General features: G+C 45.4%; 1 protein-coding gene across 1 annotated transcript in view; it reads right to left on the bottom strand.

The window, feature by feature from the left end:
• Nucleotides 1-3,031: 3,031 nt before the first annotated feature.
• The window catches only part of LOC144175219 (putative phosphorylase b kinase regulatory subunit alpha), a 50,335-nt gene continuing 30,728 nt past the window's right edge, over nt 3,032-22,638 (bottom strand). The window contains exons 12-16 of the mRNA XM_077704321.1: nt 19,719-19,808; nt 15,084-15,353; nt 13,895-13,901; nt 5,594-5,829; nt 3,032-4,317 (exon numbers count right to left, since the gene is read on the bottom strand). Coding sequence (XP_077560447.1) covers nt 3,967-4,317; nt 5,594-5,829; nt 13,895-13,901; nt 15,084-15,353; nt 19,719-19,808 — 954 coding nt within the window. The 3' untranslated portion in view covers nt 3,032-3,966. The remainder of the gene's footprint in view (nt 4,318-5,593; nt 5,830-13,894; nt 13,902-15,083; nt 15,354-19,718; nt 19,809-22,638) is intronic.

Below are 22,638 nucleotides of genomic sequence, written 5' to 3'. Positions count from 1 at the left end.
AGCTTACAAAACGTAGCTTTCGTTTGAAGCAAGAAAATATCGTTTAATCGCCCCTATACGCGGAGCCAGATGGTTTGTTGTGTTGTCAGGATGGGCGGGAGCGTGTGCTCGATCTTAAAGAGCGAGCGTAGTTGGCAACTGATGTTATAGCAGTCGCTGTGAATGCACATATAGACTAGTCTGAGCACTCAAAGCAGCCGAATGAACTGCCTGCAGCGCGAATTAGTTTGAACATGCTATTGGCATCAGATAGTACAGTTGGAGGTTAAAGCACGAGAAAAAAAGTAATAGCAGCTGTGGGTAAAAAGCAAAAAACGCGAAGGCTATAAACACACGCATTCAAAATATTTCTCGTCCACAAGTGCTTGAAATGCCGCAGATTTATCTGATCTCTGTGGTTACAAGCATAGAGGTTTCGTCGCATATGTTGCCGTCTTTTATGATTCGTACCTTAAATGCACAAAAGATGACTGGGCTTATTTGTTTAAGGAAATCAAGGAATTCCAAAAGCGCACACACCCGCGTGCGTGAAAAGGAAAGCGATAATGCTTAGACGGCTAAAATGAAAACTCTTGAAAAATTCGCTGTGTACTCGGTACTCCCGCCGCCTGGACCGGATTACCCAAATGCAGCAGATTGGTTTATCACACTTGCTCTCACTGTACGCTAAAACAGCGCTGAGTGTGTTCGTTCTCGTGTCAGCTGCCTGCAATGAATGGCTCATCGTTCGCGGACAGTGCAGTTTGTTTATTTAACATGAATGTACAATTAATTTCTTTTTTATTTGGGATACAGCGAAACGAAGCACATAATCTCGTTACGTAAATTTACACGATTATTACGAACCTCGTTTATATTTCGGTATGCAGAACACAAAAAGCAATTTTGTGTTCTGAAAAGCTGTTGATGAGTGTCTATGCTATCGTTCAAAATTACCATGGAAAATGTAAGCAACTTTTCTAAGGCAGAAAACGGCGGTTGGGCTCCAATTTTTAAGGTTTGCTACTTTTTTCTTTTGTGTTGGAAAGCAAGAGAGAGAAAACTGTCACAAACAGTGCTTTCTCAAGTGTTTTGTTTTTTCTAGTGCGTTGAATACCTCTTACATGTCCTACGACCACGTAATACGTAATCTCCACAGCCCACGGAAAGTCACCTCGAGCATTTCGCATGCTACTAGGGCGTTACCTAATATTAACTCTCTTACGCTCTCCACGGAACCAAGAGCCCTTCTTACACCTACTCAGCACACACCTGTAGGGTCTGCCTTTTGCCTTCTCGCATGAAACTTTCGCTTTTGAGTTATGCATTTCAGTACGCACATACGCATCCGGCGCTCCGTTCCCCCCCCCCCCCCCCCCCCTCAAAGCAGTCGCCTGACAAGCTTCCTGGGAACGTCTCTTGCAATTGTACTGAAAGCCTGTACTGGCACGCTTGGCTTACCTGCGCGAAAACATCCGTCGCTCGTCCGTAAACCGATTATTCGCTTTGCGCCGGCAAATTTGTACCCACCTCAGCCGTTTTCGCGGACTTAGTCCTTACGTAAACAAGTTGTTCCGCCGCACATATGCATGTACCCGGGTTTCTCGTGACCTGGTAAACGATGTTTCACTTGCCTGAAGGAGACAGATGGGACTCTGGCGCCATGCACAATTTCTGTTACGGAGTGAAACCCGTACGGAACTAGGGTCTGCTTCAAACCCCTCTGCGACGCATTCTCTCCGCGACGTTAAACCCCTCGGTCTCCATCTTCGCTTATTTCTCGGTCCTTTTGCTCGTGCCTCTGCTATGCGTAAAGAATAAGTTGTGCACGTTCTTTTTTGACGTGTGAGGCTTCTGAAGAAACGTACTAAAGTGCTGGCACACAAAAAGACCTCAGCGTTGCTCCAGAGATGTTGCGTACCACTATTCGCTCCCGAGTGTGTGTGCAAATAGTGGTGACCAACTGCTTATGACTAGAATGGACGCACACTTCGTGCTCAACAGGCAGTCGCTGGCTGTGGAAGCAGATTATGAGCGTTCTCTGACGCTTTACTGCTCCAACAGCTTGTGCAAAATGAGTGTGGCAAGCTGCTCATGTCTTTATTGGGCAAAAAATGTCGACAATTAACGAAATGTTACTACCATGACCACATATGCTATGAAAAATCCCGCCTGGTTTTTGGGGATACGCACCTTGTTGTGGCATAGTGGCTAAAGCGTTACTTTTGTGCGATTCAATTGACCGATTCATTTACCGGCGAGAGAGGTATTATAGACAAAGGTAGAATAAAGGCCCTTACGTTAGCGTATCGAGTCAGCGCAAGTTACCAAAGCGGAACTCGCCTGAATATATCCATAGCCCGCCACCACAATGAGTCTCAGTCCATGGCCTTGGCGCATCAAACAATATTCATGTGGTAGCTTTCAACGTGCTTCGGTCAGCCTCTTTCCTATTTTTCGGGCTGGTTGAGCACTGCGTCGGCTGGTTTTCATTTTCAGGTCACCAGTTATTCAAAAAGGTGAATGTCTGGACACCGACAGACGTTCATCAACTTCTTGGTTTTCAAAAGCCCTTCGGAACAACGCGGTTCAGTTAACATTGCCTGCAATTACTACTAGGTATACGCGTTTCTCGAGAATCCTTTCTCTAGCGCCTAACAAAGTATTCTCGATTACCGTGAGCGGCAAACTAAAACGTTGGCTAGCGATAACATGACCGTAGATAGTATGTATCAATTTGGAAGCAGGTATACTCTCAGAAAGTTAGAGTTTTATACGTAATCCACAGTTTATTCTTTAATAATCAATTCCTGTAGGTCCATCGGCTTGGGCTAAGAGTACAGTGTGTTGGGGGATGATTGGAAGCTACCGGCTTCTGTGTCGAGGATCTGTGCAGAGCTCTGGCGACTTCTGCGAGCAAACCAGTAAGCACGTACCGTGCACCTCATCAGTGCCCCCAGCATTTTCACTTGCGGCAATTGACGAGCTGCCCCTATCAGCATCACACAAGAAAGATTGCAGACGGACACGCAGAGACAGAGGGAGTAAATTTTATTTGGTTTTAATTTCTTTAAAGCCATGTTGGCGGTTAGATCATGCTTAGGCCTGTCGGCGTGAACTCAGTTGCGACATCGGAAGGGCGTGGCGACCACATTGGTTTTTTGGACAAGCCCACATATGTGATCATGTGGCATGAACGCCACGAAATTGACCGGGAGAAGAGAAATTAGAGTTGGGTGGATAGCTTCTGACACAAGGATGAACACCTAAATCCAAGTAGCAGAATTTCTGCCCAACGGCAGCATACATTTGTGCAGAAATACTATTTGTAAGGCCAGTTTGATCATAAATTACCAGCAGAGCTGGTATAACAATTGCTGCAATTGCAAATGGCTGATCTGGCCGTTGTACAGAGACAATGTTTAAAATACTACACGCTCGACAACTTAACGTTGTTGCGTTAACGTGTAACACAGTACAAAATTACTGACGCAACATCCTCGTACAAAATACCCCTATAAAAACACGGGGCCCGCTCCGAATTCACTTGTTTTCTTTACCCAACGAGAACGACTAAACTTCGTTTCGATGCTCTACAAGGTTCCATCTCAAATCAGCTCAGGGTCGCAACTATATCGACAGCGGTAAATATACAAAGAACGTTAAATGCTCATTATCGTCAAGATAACGCAACTGTTATATTCTAAACGTATCGTCAGAACTCATGACGCAAAGTGACTAGAAAGATGTTCACAACTTCATAGTAGGGATAGAATTCATTGTAACTAATTTGAGAGCCTTCAGGAGGCTACCCATCATATATCTTTCAGAGCGCAGCCTGTGGACTCCCAAGTATATAGTCGCCGGATCAGGATTACAAGTGCGAGCCATTGTTGCGAACAGTTTTCAGTCGCGGGTACGGTGGAGAACGAAATTGTTCACAATAAATCCCGCATACAGAAGGCTTTTTCGCGCATACGCGGGCGGTCACGACGGCACGCATTCGTGCAGCGACGCCGGCAGCTCGTGCATCATGTGGGCGACTGCGCGGACTAGGTAGGTCATGGTGCCGAAGCAGCCGCTGGGTGCCGAGTCGTAGAAGTGCTCGCAGATGCCGACCATGGTGTTGCACGGGCGCACTGGTGGCGACACGCAGCAGCACAGCGTCGAGTTGCCGACGTACTGGCGCTGGTCCTCGAGGAAGATTCCGTGCGCCCGCTGCACGATTCCCTCGACGTCCAGGGGGTCGCGGAACGTGTACACCGCGTCGTTCTCCACGGTCAGGCTGATCACCATCAGGGCCTCTACGAGTAGCTGCCGGTACTCAGGCTCGGGAATCTGCGCACCGTAACAGATCGTACGGAATTGTTGCACAAAGCCGTCCCCGTCTTCATAGTGTCGGCAGGACGCACGTCGCGTGGTATCTTGGCAGGTGCGTTTGCCTGTGCCCTTAATAAAGGGGGGAAGCACAGCCATGAACTCAGTTTTGTAAATGGCCAGTCGGTGCGTAGAGGGCAAGAGTAACTAAAGCGTCAATCAATCAATCAATCAATCAATCAATCAATCAATCAATCAATCAATCAATCAATCAATCAATCAATCAATCAATCAATCAATCAAGCAATCAATCAATCAATCGATCAATCAATCAATGAACAAATGAATGAATGAATGAATGAATCAATCAATCAATGAATCAATTAATCAATCAATCAATCAAGCAGTTAATACACAAGACACAGGGTAGGAGACTGCGTGATTGGCCTTGCAGACTAATCAATCAATCAATCAATCAATCAATCAATCAAGCAGTTAATACACAAGACACAGGGTAGGAGACTGCGTGATTGGCCTTGCAGACTAATCAATCAATCAATCAATCAATCAATCAATCAATCAATCAATCAATCAATCAATCAATCAATCAATCAATCAATCAATCAATCAATCAATCAATCAATCAATCAATCAAACAAACAAACATTAAACCAATCAATCAATCAATCAATCAATCAATCAATCAATCAATCAATCGATAGATCAACCAATCAATCAGTCAATCAATCAATCAATACACAAGACACAGGGTAGGATACAACGCGATTGGGCTTGCCGACTAATCAATCAATCAATCAATCAATCAATCAATACACAAGACACTGGGTAGGAGAGAGCGCGATTGGTCTCGCCGACTAAACTACTGCAGCTCATTTCCTGTGTCTGTTGGGACGCGCTGATACAGAATGCCGATAGGTCGGCGGCACGGGGTTACGAAGGCACCGGCGTTCGAGTTACAATCATCGAGTGACGCGGCTCCAAGTGCTACTGCTGCATCACACTGGCGGAAAAAAGAACTGACCCTTTCGGCGAATGCTTGCAGAAAAGGTCAATTCATCGCACGTCATCGTTACCACGCTTCGTTGCTTCGATATGCCCCTACTTCCCTAAACATCACGTGGTTGATCAGGGTGCTTAGTGAAACATGCTTTCATATTAGGTATGACACGTTGCTTATCCCAAGGGTCATCTCTGCTTTGTCCCGAGATTAAGCATCTGGAATCACTCCGTCTACTTACAGGCTAGTCCAGCTGCATTATCGAACTGATCGCCGTACCTTGTTGAGCATCTCTTCAACGCGGAGAGCGAACTTGAACTCCCCCGCCGTCATCTCTCTGGTGAGGCCCCGTGGCAGGCACTTTCCGCGGATCCAGATGCCCGGGCAGCGTTCGAGGACGCCCCAAACGCGGGAGTAGAAGCCCACGGGGACGCGGTTAAGCGCGCCGTCCAGCTGCCGCCGTCGAGCCCACTGGCCCCGCTCCGGGTGCTCGCTGGGCTCGGACCCCTCGCCTGCTGAATCGGGTTTCACAGTCATACAGTGGTCACGTACTACACTCCCAAACTACAAGGTCAAGTAGTACGCGTGGCTCTATGCGCGAAATATTGTGGTGCTTAAAAAGAATAGGCACATAAATGATGCCGCTAAAACGGGATCAAAGCGCTAGCCTAAATGTTTGAACTACATCCTAACGTACATTAATGCGACATTGAGCCCCAAATGTTATAACGTAAAATATTCTCTGAGTGTCTGAGCGTAAGTAAACTCCACAACTTGGGAAGCTGCCAGACTGACTACCCCAGCCCACACCTCAGTAACTGCCCTGCTTGATGGCTTGCTTGCTTGTTTTTTGTATGTACTTACGTGTATGTATGTATGTATGTATGTATGTATGTATGTATGTATGTATGTATGTATGTATGTATGTATGTATGTATGCATGTATGTATGTATGTATGTATGTATGTATGTATGTATGTATGTATGTATGTATGTATGTATGTCGACCACTCTCGACATGTCGCAGACACTCGAGTCACGGCCCGGGGGCTAAAAAGACGGTCTTCTTCCCCCCGAGATGTCTGAGTGACGCTGACTACCACCCGCAAACGCAGGAAACAAAAATACCTTAACTTGAACACTCCAGAAAGTGCAGGGGAAAATAGCCCCGCCTGTAGCGTAGTGGTCATCGAGCCAGATGCGTATTCAGGAGGTCGTGGGTTCGGATCCCACTCGGCGGGCATTTTTTCTCCACTTTCTTTCTGTCTTTCCAAATTCTTTATCTGTTTCAATGACCTACCACATTCTCACCTTTGCTTTCCGAGGTTTTCTTGACTGCCAACCTTTATTATTTCTGTCTTCATTCAACAAGCCCGGATTTCTCGCTACAAGTATGTATGTATGTATGTATGTATGTATGTATGTATGTATGTATGTATGTATGTATGTATGTATGTATGTATGTATGTATGTATGTATGTATGTATGTATGTATGTTGTTGATTGTATGGTTTACCGCGCCGACGCAACGCAGGCGATGAGGCGCGCCGTAGTGGAGGGCTCCGGATTAATTTTGACCACCTGGGGATCTTCAACGTGCGCCGAAATCTCGTACACACGGGCGTTTTTGCTTTTCGCCTCCATCAGAAAAGCGGCCGCCGCGGCCGGGAATCGAACACGCGACCTCGTGCTCAGCAGCGCAACGCCTTAGCCACCGAGCCACCGCGGCGGGTCAATATGTATGTATGTATGTATGTATGTATGTATGTATGTATGTATGTATGTATGTATGTATGTATGTATGTATGTATGCATGCATGTATGTATGCATGTATGTATGCATGTATGCATATATGTATGCATGCATATATGTACGTATGCATGCATGTATGCATGCATGTATGTATGTATTCATGTATGCATGTATGCATGTCTGCATGTATGTATGCATGTATGTATGCATGTATGTATGTATGTATGTATGTATGTATGTATGTATGTATGTATGTATGTATGTATGTATGTATGTATGTATGTATGTATGTATGTATGTATGTGTGCATGTATGTGTGCATGCATGTATGTATGTATGTATGTATGTATGTATGTATGTATGTATGTACGCATGTATGCATGAATGTAATTTAAGTGTTCCATTTATTGATGTAACATCCTGTATGTCCTGGCGCTGAGTCTATGCTGCTGAGGGCATCGCCAAATTTCAAGTGTTGCGGACAGATGAGGAAAGGGATTAGGTGAAAAGACGGTTTTTGAAAAGTTTCCAGATTTGAAAACTGACTACAATGATCATTTTAAGGCTTGAAGTTTCTTAAGTGTTCCGTTTATTGATGTAACATCCTGTATGTCCTGGCGCTGAGTCTATGCTGCTGAGGGCATCGCCAAATTTCAAGTGTTGCGGACAGATGAGGAAAGGGATTCGGTGAAAAGACGGTTTTTGAAAAGTTTACAGATTTGAAAACTGACTACAATGATCATTTTAAGGCTTGAAGTTTCTTAAGTGTTCCGTTTATTGATGTAACATCCTGTATGTCCTGGCGCTGAGTCTATGCTGCTGAGGGCATCGCCAAATTTCAAGTGTTGCGGACAGATGAGGAAAGGGATTCGGTGAAAAGACGGTTTTTGAAAAGTTTACAGATTTGAAAACTGACTACAATGATCATTTTAAGGCTTGAAGTTTCTTAAGTGTTCCGTTTATTGATGTAACATCCTGTATGTCCTGGCGCTGAGTCTATGCTGCTGAGGGCATCGCCAAATTTCAAGTGTTGCGGACAGATGAGGAAAGGGATTCGGTGAAAAGACGTTTTTTGAAAAGTTACAGATTTGAAAACTGACTACAATGATCATTTTAAGGCTTGAAGTTTCTTAAGTGTTCCGTTTATTGATGTAACATCCTGTATGTCCTGGCGCTGAGTCTATGCTGCTGAGGGCATCGCCAAATTTCAAGTGTTGCGGACAGATGAGGAAAGGGATTCGGTGAAAAGACGGTTTTTGAAAAGTTTACAGATTTGAAAACTGACTACAATGATCATTTTAAGGCTTGAAGTTTCTTAAGTGTTCCGTTTATTGATGTAACATCCTGTATGTCCTGGCGCTGAGTCTATGCTGCTGAGGGCATCGCCAAATTTCAAGTGTTGCGGACAGATGAGGAAAGGGATTCGGTGAAAAGACGGTTTTTGAAAAGTTTACAGATTTGAAAACTGACTACAATGATCATTTTAAGGCTTGAAGTTTCTTAAGTGTTCCGTTTATTGATGTAACATCCTGTATGTCCTGGCGCTGAGTCTATGCTGCTGAGGGCATCGCCAAATTTCAAGTGTTGCGGACAGATGAGGAAAGGGATTCGGTGAAAAGACGGTTTTTGAAAAGTTTACAGATTTGAAAACTGACTACAATGATCATTTTAAGGCTTGAAGTTTCTTAAGTGTTCCGTTTATTGATGTAACATCCTGTATGTCCTGGCGCTGAGTCTATGCTGCTGAGGGCATCGCCAAATTTCAAGTGTTGCGGACAGATGAGGAAAGGGATTCGGTGAAAAGACGGTTTTTGAAAAGTTTACAGATTTGAAAACTGACTACAATGATCATTTTAAGGCTTGAAGTTTCTTAAGTGTTCCGTTTATTGATGTAACATCCTGTATGTCCTGGCGCTGAGTCTATGCTGCTGAGGGCATCGCCAAATTTCAAGTGTTGCGGACAGATGAGGAAAGGGATTCGGTGAAAAGACGGTTTTTGAAAAGTTTACATATTTGAAAACTGACTACAATGATCATTTTAAGGCTTGAAGTTTCTTAAGTGTTCCGTTTATTGATGTAACATCCTGTATGTCCTGGCGCTGAGTCTATGCTGCTGAGGGCATCGCCAAATTTCAAGTGTTGCGGACAGATGAGGAAAGGGATTCGGTGAAAAGACGGTTTTTGAAAAGTTTACAGATTTGAAAACTGACTACAATGATCATTTTAAGGCTTGAAGTTTCTTAAGTGTTCCGTTTATTGATGTAACATCCTGTATGTCCTGGCGCTGAGTCTATGCTGCTGAGGGCATCGCCAAATTTCAAGTGTTGCGGACAGATGAGGAAAGGGATTCGGTGAAAAGACGGTTTTTGAAAAGTTTACAGATTTGAAAACTGACTACAATGATCATTTTAAGGCTTGAAGTTTCTTAAGTGTTCCGTTTATTGATGTAACATCCTGTATGTCCTGGCGCTGAGTCTATGCTGCTGAGGGCATCGCCAAATTTCAAGTGTTGCGGACAGATGAGGAAAGGGATTCGGTGAAAAGACGGTTTTTGAAAAGTTTACAGATTTGAAAACTGACTACAATGATCATTTTAAGGCTTGAAGTTTCTTAAGTGTTCCGTTTATTGATGTAACATCCTGTATGTCCTGGCGCTGAGTCTATGCTGCTGAGGGCATCGCCAAATTTCAAGTGTTGCGGACAGATGAGGAAAGGGATTCGGTGAAAAGACGGTTTTTGAAAAGTTCACAGATTTGAAAACTGACTACAATGATCATTTTAAGGCTTGAAGTTTCTTAAGTGTTCCGTTTATTGAGGTAACATCCTGTATGTCCTGGCGCTGAGTCTATGCTGCTGAGGGCATCGCCAAACTTCAAGTGTTGCGGACAGATGAGGAAAGGGATTCGGTGAAAAGACGGTTTTTGAAAAGTTTACAGATTTGAAAACTGACTACAATGATCATTTTAAGGCTTGAAGTTTCTTAAGTGTTCCGTTTATTGATGTAACATCCTGTATGTCCTGGCGCTGAGTCTATGCTGCTGAGGGCATCGCCGAATTTCAAGTGTTGCGGACAGATGAGGAAAGGGATTAGGTGAAAAGACGGTTTTTGAAAAGTTTCCAGATTTGAAAACTGACTACAATGATCATTTTAAGGCTTGAAGTTTCTTAAGTGTTCCGTTTATTGATGTAACATCCTGTATGTCCTGGCGCTGAGTCTATGCTGCTGAGGGCATCGCCAAATTTCAAGTGTTGCGGACAGATGAGGAAAGGGATTCGGTGAAAAGACGGTTTTTGAAAAGTTTACAGATTTGAAAACTGAATACTATGATCATTTTAAGGCTTGAAGTTTCTTAAGCGTTCCGTTTATTGATGTAACATCCTGTATGTCCTGGCGCTGAGTCTATGCTGCTGAGGGCATCGCCAAATTTCAAGTGTTGCGGACAGATGAGGAAAGGGATTAGGTGAAAAGACGGTTTTTGAAAAGTTTACAGATTTGAAAACTGACTACTATGATCATTTTAAGGCTTGAAGTTTCTTAAGTGTTCCATTTATTGATGTAACATCCTGTATGTGCTGGTGCTGAGTCTATGCTGCTGAGGGCATCGCCAAATTTCTAGTGTTGTGGACAGATGAGGAAAGGGATTGGATGAAAAGAAGACGGTTTTTGAAAAGTTTACAGATTTGAAAACTGACTACTATGATCATTTTAAGGCTTGAAGTTTCTTAAGTGTTCCATTTATTGATGTAACATCCTGTATGTGCTGGTGCTGAGTCTATGCTGCTGAGGGCATCGCCAAATTTCCAGTGTTGTGGACAGATGAGGAAAGGGATTGGATGAAAAGAAGACGGTTTTTGAAAAGTTTCCAGATTTGAAAACTGAATACTATGATCATTTTAAGGCTTGAAGTTTCTTAAGCGTTCCGTTTATTGATGTAACATCCTGTATGTCCTGGCGCTGAGTCTATGCTGCTGAGGGCATCGCCAAATTTCAAGTGTTGCGGACAGATGAGGAAAGGGATTAGGTGAAAAGACGGTTTTTGAAAAGTTTCCAGATTTGAAAACTGACTACAATGATCATTTTAAGGCTTGAAGTTTCTTAAGTGTTCCGTTTATTGATGTAACAACCTGTATGTCCTGGCGCTGAGTCTATGCTGCTGAGGGCATCGCCAAATTTCAAGTGTTGCGGACAGATGAGGAAAGGGATTCGGTGAAAAGACGGTTTTTGAAAAGTTTACAGATTTGAAAACTGAATACTATGATCATTTTAAGGCTTGAAGTTTCTTAAGCGTTCCGTTTATTGATGTAACATCCTGTATGTCCTGGCGCTGAGTCTATGCTGCTGAGGGCATCGCCAAATTTCAAGTGTTGCGGACAGATGAGGAAAGGGATTAGGTGAAAAGACGGTTTTTGAAAAGTTTACAGATTTGAAAACTGACTACTATGATCATTTTAAGGCTTGAAGTTTCTTAAGTGTTCCATTTATTGATGTAACATCCTGTATGTGCTGGTGCTGAGTCTATGCTGCTGAGGGCATCGCCAAATTTCTAGTGTTGTGGACAGATGAGGAAAGGGATTGGATGAAAAGAAGACGGTTTTTGAAAAGTTTACAGATTTGAAAACTGACTACTATGATCATTTTAAGGCTTGAAGTTTCTTAAGTGTTCCATTTATTGATGTAACATCCTGTATGTGCTGGTGCTGAGTCTATGCTGCTGAGGGCATCGCCAAATTTTTAGTGTTGTGGACAGATGAGGAAAGGGATTGGATGAAAAGAAGACGGTTTTTGAAAAGTTTCCAGATTCGAAAACTGAATACTATGATCATTCCAAGGCTTGAAGTTTCTTTTTGGGCTTGCTCTTGTGATAGCGTGAATGTGTATGTACGCGCGTACGAGCGTACGCGTGCCTGCCTGCGTGCGTGCATGCATGCGTGTGTTCGCGTGCACGTGCGTGAGCGTGATATAGGTCTTCTTGCACGAACCCGCCGTAATGAATATGGCCCGATATGATCTGGTAACCGACTAAGAAACTGGTTTAATACATTAGAGAGCTGCACTAGCCCCGGGTGACCCGAAAGCCCGAGCCCGGTTCGGACCGTCTAAGGTCGATCATCGGTGGGCCCGGGCAGGGCCTGGGTTCAATGCCGCAGAGACGGGCCGGGCTTGGGCTCGACGCCGCGGGCAGGGGCCAGGCTCGGGTTTGAATTCACGGGCCCTACCGTTAATTAATGGGCCCGGACGAGTTTCAATTCATGGGTAAGAGCATTCAAAGCTATGTCCTGAATTTACTTTCACGCGTTTCTTGGTGTTTAGTTGTATGCATGCATTCTTTTAAAAACGTGTTTTGTGAAGTCTGTTAGGTCTGAGAGGAACACCGCCGTTGAGTAACCCCTGCAGGTAAAACATTTGAATGCTCATACATACTCGTGCATTGAAACGCGGAACGAAAAATTTCAGCAATGCCAACTTGTGACCATGAAAACCGCGTGAAGTTGCCAAAGAAAGTGGTCATCAATGGTGACGGTGTCTCTTATGTAAGAATACGGGCTATTGTTACGCCGATCTGAAGTGAACTGAATGTGCGTGCACTTCTTAACCCCAACGTTTTGCTTTTGATTGATTGCAGGGTTTAACGCACCGACGCAACGCAGGCGATGAGACGCGCCGTAGTGGAGGGCTCCGGATTAATTTTGACCACCTGGGGATCTTTAACGTGCACCGAAATCTCGTACACACGGGCGTTTTCACGTGTCGCCTCCATCAGAAAAGCGGCCTCCGCGGCCGGGAATCGAACCCACGACCTCGTTCTCAGCAGCGCAACGCCTTAGCCACTTAGCCACCCCTAATTCTTTGCATTTCAGTTCATGACGTGCTGTACACACTGTACGCTCCGTCTGGCTGCATGCTACGAAGACACTTAACTAAATATCAAACAAATTTTCTTCAGCGCCTAAGCCCGGTCCTGGTTACTAACACGAAGGACCTCCCTAAGCTTAAAGATAAATGACCGGGCCTGGGACGGGCCGGGAATTCAGACGACGGGCCAGGGGCGGGTTCGGATCCGGCTCACTTATGAAAGTCCGGGCCGGGCCGGGGCCCAGGCTAGGTGTTAAGGGCCCAGGTCGGGCTCGGGCTTCATAAATCGGGCTCGGGCCGTTCCCGGGTCTCAAAATCAGGCCCGTTCAGTGCTATTATTTTTGACTGAATTTATAAATTGTTTATGTCTTTAAATATTTAAACAATCCTCCTGAAATGTACTAATTACGCACCATCGTATGACAAATCGCCTTTATGTTTTCAGCCACTCACTGATATGCAGTAGACTCGAAATAATTCAAACTCGAACGGTCCACAGGATTTTTTTCTTTGAATTATCAGAAGTTTGAATGATCAGAAGTTCTTATATATATATATGACTCTGAACAAGGTAACCACACGCATTATGATTAGGCCTTGATTATAATCCCCCGAATTACTCTTTTCAAAAATGTATTTCACAGCGAGAAACTACGTGAGTTGCGACTGATGCTTTCGCACTAGCTTGGGCACTACTTGGCTCTCCAAAGTGGCAAGGTCACGTACCACCGTATTCGTAAACGTAACTTAAGTATCACTATTGCTAATGACACTTTTCAGTGCTTAACGCACTTCAAGAATCAAACGCGTACTGAAAGGGCGCGTTTTCGCGTAATTGATGCTCTTTTCCGCACACAAAATTGTTAAGAGGGTGCTGGCCCAAAGCTTTGTTGTATGGCACTAAACCCAACATCGATCAACCTATACCACATATAGTGGAGGCACGCGACTACAAGCCGACAGGGAGGCGTACGTGGCATCTGAAAACGTAAGCCTCGAACCGATACCGCACTCACACGTGGAAACGCACCGTAGTTTGTGATTCTGGCGAAAAAAAAAACCAAGTGTAGTTACTGTTTTTACCTGGTGTGGTGTCACGCTACAGAAGCAAAATCAGAAGTGGATGCCATAGCTTTGCCACGAGATGGTGCTTTCTGCTCCGTTCATCATCATCATCATGACGAATTTCGTTTTTAGGCAGTTCTAGACGTTTTCGTAGGTGCTGGCTCCTTATAAAAGGGCTAGTATTTGCTAAATTACTGCATTTCTGCGGCCTATTTTTCTCCAAAAGTGCAAAAAACTGACTGATCAGCTTAGCGACTTCGTTGCATCCAGGTTAACTGCCGCAACGCCTTCGGTACATCGAGGTCGCAAACACAAGAGTTTCAAAAGGGCTTAAAACGGGTAATTGAAAAACTTCGTTAAATCCAGGAATTCGTTGCACCGGGGTTAGTTACATCCAGGTTTAACTGTAGTTGATTATTTCAGCCTGGGTAAACCGCAGTGCTGCTAAGCACAAAGACGCGGTTTAGATGCCGGCTTCGGTGGCCGCTTTTCAGTTGAATGCAAAAGAAAAAACGCCCATGTGACAGAGACTTCGTCGCATGGCAGAGATCCCCAGGCGGTAAAAATTTACCCCAAGCCCTACACTACGCCGCGCCTCGAAGCCTAATTGTAGCTTCGCCGCGTAAAACCTGAAAATTTGAATCAAGTTTCAGTCACGCGATCTTGCGCCTTCCCTCTCGAATTACCTAATGTAAGTGCGCTAATTCAGTAACGTAATTGACTGGCCTAGTTGGGATTCCATTATGTAGAGTTCAGCGCAAAAAGAGACAGGGTCTAATAAGTGTATTGCGTTAACGTTTAGTGTTTGGGAGCTTCTTGACGTAGTTTGAATGAGTCAAGGATATAAGGCGCGTTCGCAGCCTCCCATTCTGTGTCGGCTTTGTGGCGCAGTGGGTAGAGCACCATGTACATTGCGTTCCGCCCGCAGGGCCGAGGGCTCGAAACCAGGCGCCGGATAGTATTTTTTTTATATAGTGTAGGGGGACGGGTGCGGACAACGAGGGTGCGGACTACGACGGACGTCAACGCGGGTGACATCGTCAGTTACTGAAATGCTCTGCATTTAAAAGACAACACAATAGTGCTCATTCATTAACAGCGTCGAAGAGCTGGGGGATCAACTTGCGTTCGTCGAGATCCACTGAGCCGTGCACGAAGCCCTGTGCAAGGCTCATCTTTCGGCGGCTGGTGCTCGCGCTCTCCGGCTGCGAGTCCGGCGCCGAGATGGCATCCAGGGCGTGGATCTCGTGGCCGCTGAAGGTGGCGAGCAGCAGGGACTGCATCTCGTACGGGCTCAGGTTCATCAGGATTTCGACGGCGTCCTGTTCGTCGCACCTTGATGCGCGCGCCACCTCGGAGGCCATCACCTGCGGCCGAACCATTCGCGGGTTCTTTATTCACAGCAAACTGCTTCAGCCTAGTCGCCTTCATCCGCTCGTACCCCGTTGTCTCTGCGCGCATTAGTTCGCGAGGGGAGCTGACATGGGTATTGCTCGAAAGTTGGTTGTCCCCTTGTGTCGTGAGAGTGCGTACACATTACCGACCAGAATGTCACGTCAAGGCAAGTTGGATGCAAAATATCGAAACTAAGCTTTGATTGATTGATTGATTGAATGATTGTAGGGTATAACGCGCCGACGAAACTCAGGCGATGAGGCGCGCCGTAGTGGTGGGCTCCGGATTAATTTCAACCACCTGGGGATCTTTTACGTGCGCTGTAATCTCCCACACACGGGCTTTTTTGCTTTTCGCCTCCATCAGAAAAGTGGCCGCCGCGGCCGGGAATCGAACCCACGACCTCGTGCTCAGCAGCAGAACGCCACAGAGCCACCGCGGCGGGTGAAACTAAGCTTTGCTTGCACGGCCGAAGAAAGATTACTTCGGTGTCTAACAGACCCCACCTCATCCCCGCCTTCCGCGTTTTTATGCTTTATGAACGGTAAACAGGCATTGAAATTATTTTAACAGCAGACATCCTGAGACGGGCTTAATTTGACCCTTCCCTTCCCTCCCCACCTTCGTTCTAGGCCTCTGAGCCAGCCCCTTCCTAATAAAGGGTCATCAATCTAACAGCACAGCTGTTTAAGCTAGAGCTTCGTCAATTGAAAAAAAAAACTGGAACGAGGCGCCCGACACCACCTTCGCGTAGTGCCTTCAGCCAAAAAAAAATAATTATAAGCGGGCGCACGTGAGCGTGCGCCTAGAGCGCCTCGCGTCGTCCAGGTTTGCGCATCGGCTTGCGCCACGTGAGGAGCCACCGCCTTCGTCATCGTCGTCCTGCAACGACCGCAGCGTCACGGGTCCGCCATGCCGAAGGCGACGATGACGACGAATCTGTGAAGGACGCGGGTTCGATTTCCGGCAGCGGTGGCCGCTTAACTGATGGAGGCGAAAAGCAAAAACTCCTTTGTGTACGATATTTCGGCACACGTTAAAGATCCCCAGGTGGTCAAATTTAATCCGGAGCCCTACACTCAAATCCGGAGCCCCCCACTTAGTTATGTACAATGATAATGATACTCGTGCCCTCGAGCCAGGAGCCACATTTTCTTCCTCTTCTTCGCAACTCCCAACACGGCCCCTGCCCGGGGTGCGGTCAGAACACTTGCTCTCATTCGCGATCGGGCAGAGTTAGATAACGTCCCATTCGGAAGCCCCGGAGCTGCTATGACCACTCGGTTTGCAGAGCTCATTCTGTTCCTATTCAAACACGGACCAGAAAGGCCCAAGAAAAATGTAAGACGCACAAAACCTTTCCTTAGAATACGTGAGCTTGAAGGAAGCATAAACTGAACAAGACTGCTTGCCGGGAGGTTTAAAAAGGAGTTTTCCCCGAACGACTAATGGCCGACTTTGGAATTTGGGATGCAGGGATCTTGTGCAAATTTTGGATCGTCGGTTTCACTATAAGCGCGACCACATATTCCTAGCAGAATTTTTCAACACACCATCAGCCCCTTTCTCGCATGTGTAACTTTCTTTTTACATGCGGGCGGGCGATAATAAGCTCTAGGGCATAACTTTGACTTTTAACCGAATATATGATTCATGTGACTAGCTCATGACTATAACCAGAAATCAATTTCTAATTTGGCCCACGTGATTCCCCTCATCGAGACTTTTAATTTTATGCCTCACAAGCCCTAACCGAATCCATGACTCACGTGACTATCTCATGACTATAAGCAGGAAGCAAATTTTCATTTGTACCACGGGATTCCTCTCATCGAGAGGTTTAATTTGATACCTTACAAGCCCTAGTGGTATCACGTTTACTTTTAACCCAATCTATGACTCACATGACTATCATATTACAATAACGAGTAATCAATTTTTAATTTGTCCTACGTAATTCCCCTCACTGAGAGCTTCAATTTGATACCACAGAAGCCCTAGTGGCATCAACTTGAATTAACCCAATTTGTGACTCGCGTGTCTATCTCATACCTATTACCAGGAAGCAATTTCTAATTTGGCCCACGTGATTACCCTCATCGAGACTTTTAATTTGATGCCTCACACACCCTAGTTGCATCACTTTGACTTTTAACCGAATGCATGACTCACTTGACTATCTCATGACTATAACCCGGAATAAATTTTTAATTTGGCCCACGTGATTCCCCTTATCGATACCTTTAATTTGATACCTCACAAGCCCTAGTGGCATCAGTTTGACTTTTAACCGAATCCATGACTCACCTGACTATCTCATGACTATAACGAGGAAGCAAATTTTAATTTGTCCCACGGGATTCCTCTCATCGAAACCTTTAATTTGATACCCCAGAAACCCTAGTGGCATCACGTTTACTTTAAACCCAATATTTGACTCACATGACTATCATATGACAATAACTATGAAGCAGTTTTAAATTTGTCCTACGCGATTCCCTTCATTGAGATCTTTAATTTGATACCTCACAAGCCTCAGGGGCATCACTTTGACTTTTGACCCAATCTAACTCACGTGACTATGTCACCATTATAACCAGGATGCAATTTTTAATTTGTCCCATGTGATTACCCGTCATCGAGACCTTTAATTTGATACCTCACAAGCCCCACTGGCATCACTTTGACTTTTAACCCAATCTATAACTCACGTGACTATCTCATGACTATAACCAGGATACAATTTTTGATTTGTCCCATGGGATTCCCGTCATCGAGAGCTTTAAGTTGATACCTCACAAGCCCTAGTGGCATCACCTTGACTTGTAACCCAATATATGTCACGTGACTATCCAGGAAGCAATTTTTAATTTGTCCCACGTGATTCCTCTCATCGAGACCTGCAATTTGATACCGCACAAGCACTTGTGGCAACAATTTGACTTTTAACCCAATGTATGCCTCACGTGACTATCTCATGACTATAACTAGTAAGCGATTTTTAATTTGTCCCACGTGATTCCCCTAATCGAGACCTTTAATTTGATACCTCCCAAGCCCTACTGGCGTCACGTTGACTTCTAACCCAGTCTATGACTAATCAATAAGTTAATTAACATAAATTAGGTAATTAACGTTCGAGCCCTACTGCCGCAGGGGAAAAATACGGGCGAGCAAAGACCGCGCTCACGCAAAAAAAGAAAAAGCGCCTCCAGTGTGGGCGAGACGAGTTCCGTCCACAACTTGCGTTTTCCGCCGTTACGGCAAAAAAGTGGCGCTAGCGTCGCGCAGGAAACTCCGGGTTCCAGTCTCTTACGCACACACGCACAGACACACAATATTGCGATGTATCACAGTCCCATACCTAGCCTTTTCATATTCGAAGATTACCCTGGCCACCACGTGTCTTGGTGCTCTCCCCAGTAAATCAGTTTTAGTTGTTATTTATTGTCCATGAGGCTAAAAACATGTGTTGCGTGAGAGCCAGAAACAATATAGAATTAAAGTGCACAAGCACAGAATATGTGACGGTATTAGTGAAGATAGTCATTAGATTACCTTAAACTTAGTGCGCAGATGAAATACGAATAACAACACAGTAGCAACCACTTGTACTTCTTAATATGTTGCGCTATATTGAATTAATCCGGATATATAAATCAAACCAAACTACAAATTGATAGTTTAAGAAATGTACTTCTCTTGCCCTCTAACAAAATATACTACTATCTACCGATTCAAAAACAAGCTAGGTGTAAAATGGTCAAAAACAAAGCAACGGCAGCCAACGCTCCATGGCTGAGTATGGTAGCGCCATCTGGGAGGACTGACTGCTAGCAAAACTGCAGAGCCGAATGACGCTGTGAAAGCTTGTTTTAATATGCGCTGTTATGACTTCATTTCTGACGTCAGAAAACCCCACGATTTGGCGGGATTATCACTATTTTAACCTAAATTGATTAATTTATTAACGTTGCGGCATCATTTGCTGCCGGGCAGGCGCTGGCGGAACTATAAAACACCAAATCTTTCGAATAGAACAAACTTGTATTTTGCCTGCATGGCTCCCAGTTTTAGGATATAAACGACTAACTTCCACTGCATAGACGATACAATGATGGCAAAGCGCCAAGCACTGCATAATTTAGCTTTTGGCCAATACTTTTAGGCTACATTGGTTAACGTACTACAACGCAAGACTGCTGATCGCGAGCCCATATTTTTGTTACTTCTGCCCCGTCCCAGTTTCACATTAAATAATTAATCTAGCCCACTGTGTTGCCTAAGTGCTATGAAGCAGCCCAAAAGGAGTACTTTTTCCGCAATCGTAGCCGTACCTGTATGATGAGCCCAACTCGCAGGCGTACCACCTGACGGAACAGGTGCGGGTCCGTTTGGATAAACACTGCCAGATATGTCAACAGTTCCTGCACGCGTGAAAGCACATGAACAAAATTGCACATGCCTACATTAGCACATTTTCAACCCATGTCTGCCTGAGCTAAACGCTACAGCAGGCTAAAAGACGGCGCTGACTATCACAAAGTAAATGATGAAGCGCTAGTGAAGGCATGACCCTGCAACACACCCTGAGCATTGCGCTGGTAATGCTTAATGAGTCATTGGAGCCAGTATACATGACAAACTCCTCTGCTATTTCGGGCATTTCTTTGTCACTAGCGTTGAAAAGAGTGACTCTTCATCTGTAGCAGACAAGTACGGGATGTGATGATAGTGGGACTAAAAGTTACTCGGGCCAGCCTAAGCTAAACACACAGTTCCCCCCTTTCACACCGACATCGTGCAACGTTGTCTTAAGTGGGATAACTATGTCCACGTCACCGTGCGCGCGTAAGTCAGGTTAAGCAGGAACATGGGAAATAGATCCCTGTGATCATAGCACAAAAATGTAATCTTGAACGCAAACCAAAAAGAAACCTTCATTTATGAACCCTTTTTCGACGGAGTGCATATTTTGCTGGGGCGACGTTTACGAACAGGTTATTATAGCATTTTTATTGTTGGTTAATTCCCACAAACCACTTTCACATATACGGCATTTCTTTCTTGTGACAAATCATGCGATTTGTATAGTTATCAGCTTAATTGTACCTTAAGAACAAGCTAAGAAAGGTGTACGTCGCTAGTAGTGAAAATACGCAGGTCATAGCTATGCCTCATGACGTGAGTGTATATGCAAATGGTTAGAGTTTTATTGTTAATGTCGAACTGACCACAAAGCAAGCCTATATCTTCAGTGCGTGCTGTGCAAAAAAACTTTGCGTAATACCCATGCAAACTATTTGTTCCAACAGGCTGAGCTTGGTCACGTTTTAATTCTGGTCTTTTTACTGCGAAGCAGTGTAACTCTAGCCACCCAGTCCTCATTCCGGTGAAGTCGCTTTACTCGGCGCTGCTCCTGTGCTCCTCCCCACCACCGCCAACCAATCTTTCACAACTGTCATTCCCCTCGCCACCACCGAGGCCTGTTTTCACAAGTTGCGCAATGGGCTGATAACGGCAGTACAACCATCACCAGATTATTGCGGAGGATGACCAGAGGCACCAATGGGCGTAAACACGAAGGAAAGCCGCTACCGCTGAACATGTAGCTGTCGCTGTTGCCACCTCAAATTCTATTTCGTCGAGAAGTACTCCCAGATTAAGCGCAACTTGCCCGCTTGGAAAGCCGACGTAAGCCCGTAATTCTTCAGCTTAAAAGGCTTCCCGAGCGCCATTTTCGTCGGAGTATTTCACGCCTATGTACACGCCAATCATCGGTTGCCCTTTTTTGCGTGCATGGGTTGGGAGTGAACACCCAGTTAAGCTTCACGTCCCTACCGATGACATGTCCGTTGTGGTGGTGGGAGTTTTAAACGCGGGAGTCTGATGGATCAATAATACCTGTCGGCTGTCCTCCGTACTCTAGCGGTTTGAATTTGGGTTGGTGTGTTACACACACAGCAAGATTCCCACGACACGGGAGTGAAACGGACGGACAGCCGCATGCTTGTCCACTAAAATAAAGGCCGTGTCCTTCCACGTTTTAACTCGCTATCGGACAGACGCACTTTGTTCGCTCGAAGGAAGAAGAACAGGAACTGAAGCATCGTCGGCCCTAAAAAAAGCGCGAATCCCTGTGAAAAGAGCTGAAAGCCCCTGCCGCCGCTGTTGCAGCTGCAAGTTCCAGCTCGTCGAGTAGCTGCGAATTCCTCCCGGATAAACAGCAACTTGCCCGCCTATATTTTTTTTCAGCTTGAAGGGCTTTCAGAGTGACATTTTAGACGGCGTCTATCACTTCTAAGCGCGCGAACATAACTGGTTGCTGGTTTATGCATGCACAGGTTGGTAGTGGAAGGGGGGTGGGGGGGCGTGTTAGCGCAGCTATAGGTTTTATGCCTTCATAAATGGCATGTCCGTTGTGCTGGCAGTAGGTTTAGACGTGGATGTCATATGGCCCAATGCGCCTGTCCGGAGTCCTCAGTGGACGAGCGGATTGGGTTGGCGCGTTACACAGACAGTAAGGTGTCTACGATGCGGAAGGGAAACAGGTAGCTCTATGTTTGTCGGCTAGAATTGAAGCTCAAGTCCTTCCAATCTTCATTCAGATGATTGTTTAGGAAGTATGCTCAATCACAAATTTCAGACAAATGCTTGGTTGTTTCGGGCACTCCATGGACTGTGTCAAGCTTCGAGGGTCATCCTTCTTCACAAAGTGTAAGGGCAATCAATTTTTCTCTTTCTGATCTTGATTACATTTTAACACTCAACAGGACGACTAGTAGGCGCTCAAAAGCTGTTACGTTAACAGCGGAAGACACCTTTGAGCAGCCCGCAGTAATAATGCACTGATCGGTTGTATTAAAGTGAACCTTTAGTGTCCTCAATAATGGCACTGTACGACAACGTGCCCTGCAGGAAAGCCAACTTTCTCTGACAATGATGATGAATTATCGTGGTTGAAGTGAAATAAAATACAATTCCCTGGCAGGAATCGCACCTGGGTCCCTTACGTCATGAAGCCGGGGTATATCCGATTGCTCGATTTCGACATGGTCGAAGCGAACGCTAAGCAGCAGGTACCGATTCGTGCCGACACCCCAAACCCAAATATTAGGCTTACGGAGTGCAAACCCGAGAGTTGCTGTGGGCATTATAGAAACGTGGTGCGTAACCTGCGAGCAGCACATACTCGCAGCTTGGGATTGGCTAACCAAACGATCCATCACGAGAGAGCTTCGCGTTCAGCCATTGTCG

This window comes from Haemaphysalis longicornis, unplaced genomic scaffold, assembly GCF_048455015.1.
Source record: "Haemaphysalis longicornis isolate Haplotype H1 unplaced genomic scaffold, Haemaphysalis longicornis Haplotype H1 scaffold_3, whole genome shotgun sequence".
Classification (NCBI taxonomy): Eukaryota; Metazoa; Arthropoda; class Arachnida; order Ixodida; family Ixodidae; genus Haemaphysalis; species Haemaphysalis longicornis.
The sequence above is the reverse complement of the archived record's forward strand: the minus strand, read 5'-3'. Positions and strand labels throughout refer to the sequence as shown.